Source organism: Apaloderma vittatum, unplaced genomic scaffold (assembly GCF_000703405.1).
Source record: "Apaloderma vittatum isolate BGI_N311 unplaced genomic scaffold, ASM70340v1 scaffold29056, whole genome shotgun sequence".
Taxonomy (NCBI): domain Eukaryota; kingdom Metazoa; phylum Chordata; class Aves; order Trogoniformes; family Trogonidae; genus Apaloderma; species Apaloderma vittatum.
In genome coordinates, this window is record NW_009720541.1 from 9,878 (window position 1) to 11,111 (window position 1,234).

The window sequence follows — 1,234 nt, forward strand, 5'->3', positions numbered from 1 at the left end:
CGTCCGGGGTGGTCCAGGTAAGAGCAGCTCTGCCTCCTGTCCATCCCAGCGCTGCTGAGGAGCCTCCTGCTTTAGCTCCTTCTCCCAGTGCCCTTGCTGGAGAGCCAGAACCGTTTTTCCCTTTCCCTGTACCCAGTTTGTTGGGGTGGGTGAAGGGCTGTGTCAGTGCAACGCGGCACAAAAGGATCGGGATGCAGAGACCCCGAAGTGTGGCTACAGCCGGAGCGCCATGTGCAGTCTCCCTCCTCAAAGAGGTTTCCCACCCCCTCAGTGGCGTTTTAAGGGTCTGACCATTCCCCTTCTGCTGCAGTGCCCCACGTTCAAGCGGGAGGCGGATGCGCCTGAAGTCCCCGAGCCGTTTGCGGCCGAAGCCAAGTTCTTCACAGAGTCGCGGTTGCTGCAGAGGGACGTGCAGATCGTCCTGGAGAGCTGCCACAACCAGAACATCCTGGGCAACATCCTTCACCCGGCAAGTGGGGCAGGGTGGGAGAGGGAAGCTGGGGAGGGACTCTTCATCAGGGGGTGTAGGGGTAGGACAGGTGGTAACGGTTTCAAATTGGCGGAAGGCAGGTTTAGATTAGATATAAGGAAGAAATTCTTCACCGTGAGGGTGATGAGACGCTGGAAGGGGATTTCCCAGACAGGTTTGTGGAAGCACAGTCTCTGAAAATGTTCCAGGCCAGGTTCAACAGGGCTTGGAGCAACCTGGTCTGGTGGAAGGTGTCCCTGCCCAGGGCAGGAGGTTGCAACGAGTTGAGCTTTAAAGTCCCTTCCAACTCAAACCCTCCTGTGAGAGGGTCCCAGTGGGCTGGTGGACTGTTGACCATCCCTTGCAGGAGATGCTAAAGGTGGCTACAAGGTCCAAGTGCCTCTGGTGGGGTCTCAGGGCAGCCTGGGAGTCATGGGCTCTTCACCAGTGGATGTGGGAGACCGTGGTCCATCTGAGCAGCTCACAATGAGAGCAGAGCCCTGTGGGTATCACTGGGGTGGCCTCCACTAGCCCTGGTAGCACCAGGTGCCATGGCCAGCTCTCGCAGGGCTTTTCGGGAACCTGTGACATCTGAGCAGAGCGAGTGGCCTCTCCCCTGGCAGGAAGGGGATGCAGGGGTAGATACTCTGGTGAGACTCCGCTTTGAATACCGCGTCCAGTTCTGGTGTCCCCACCATAAGAGGGACATGGATCTGTTGGAATGAGTCCAGAGGGAGGGCCACAAAGATGATGCAAGGGCAGGAG

At 58.3% G+C, this 1,234-nt stretch overlaps 1 protein-coding gene across 1 annotated transcript in view; it reads left to right on the top strand.

Annotated features, from left to right (window-relative positions):
• SND1 (staphylococcal nuclease and tudor domain containing 1) overlaps positions 1-1,234 on the top strand; it is a gene marked incomplete at both ends in the record, with an annotated part of 6,775 nt that overhangs the window by 4,700 nt on the left and 841 nt on the right. The window contains one exon of the mRNA XM_009871051.1: positions 311-469. Coding sequence (XP_009869353.1) covers positions 311-469 — 159 coding nt within the window. The remainder of the gene's footprint in view (positions 1-310; positions 470-1,234) is intronic.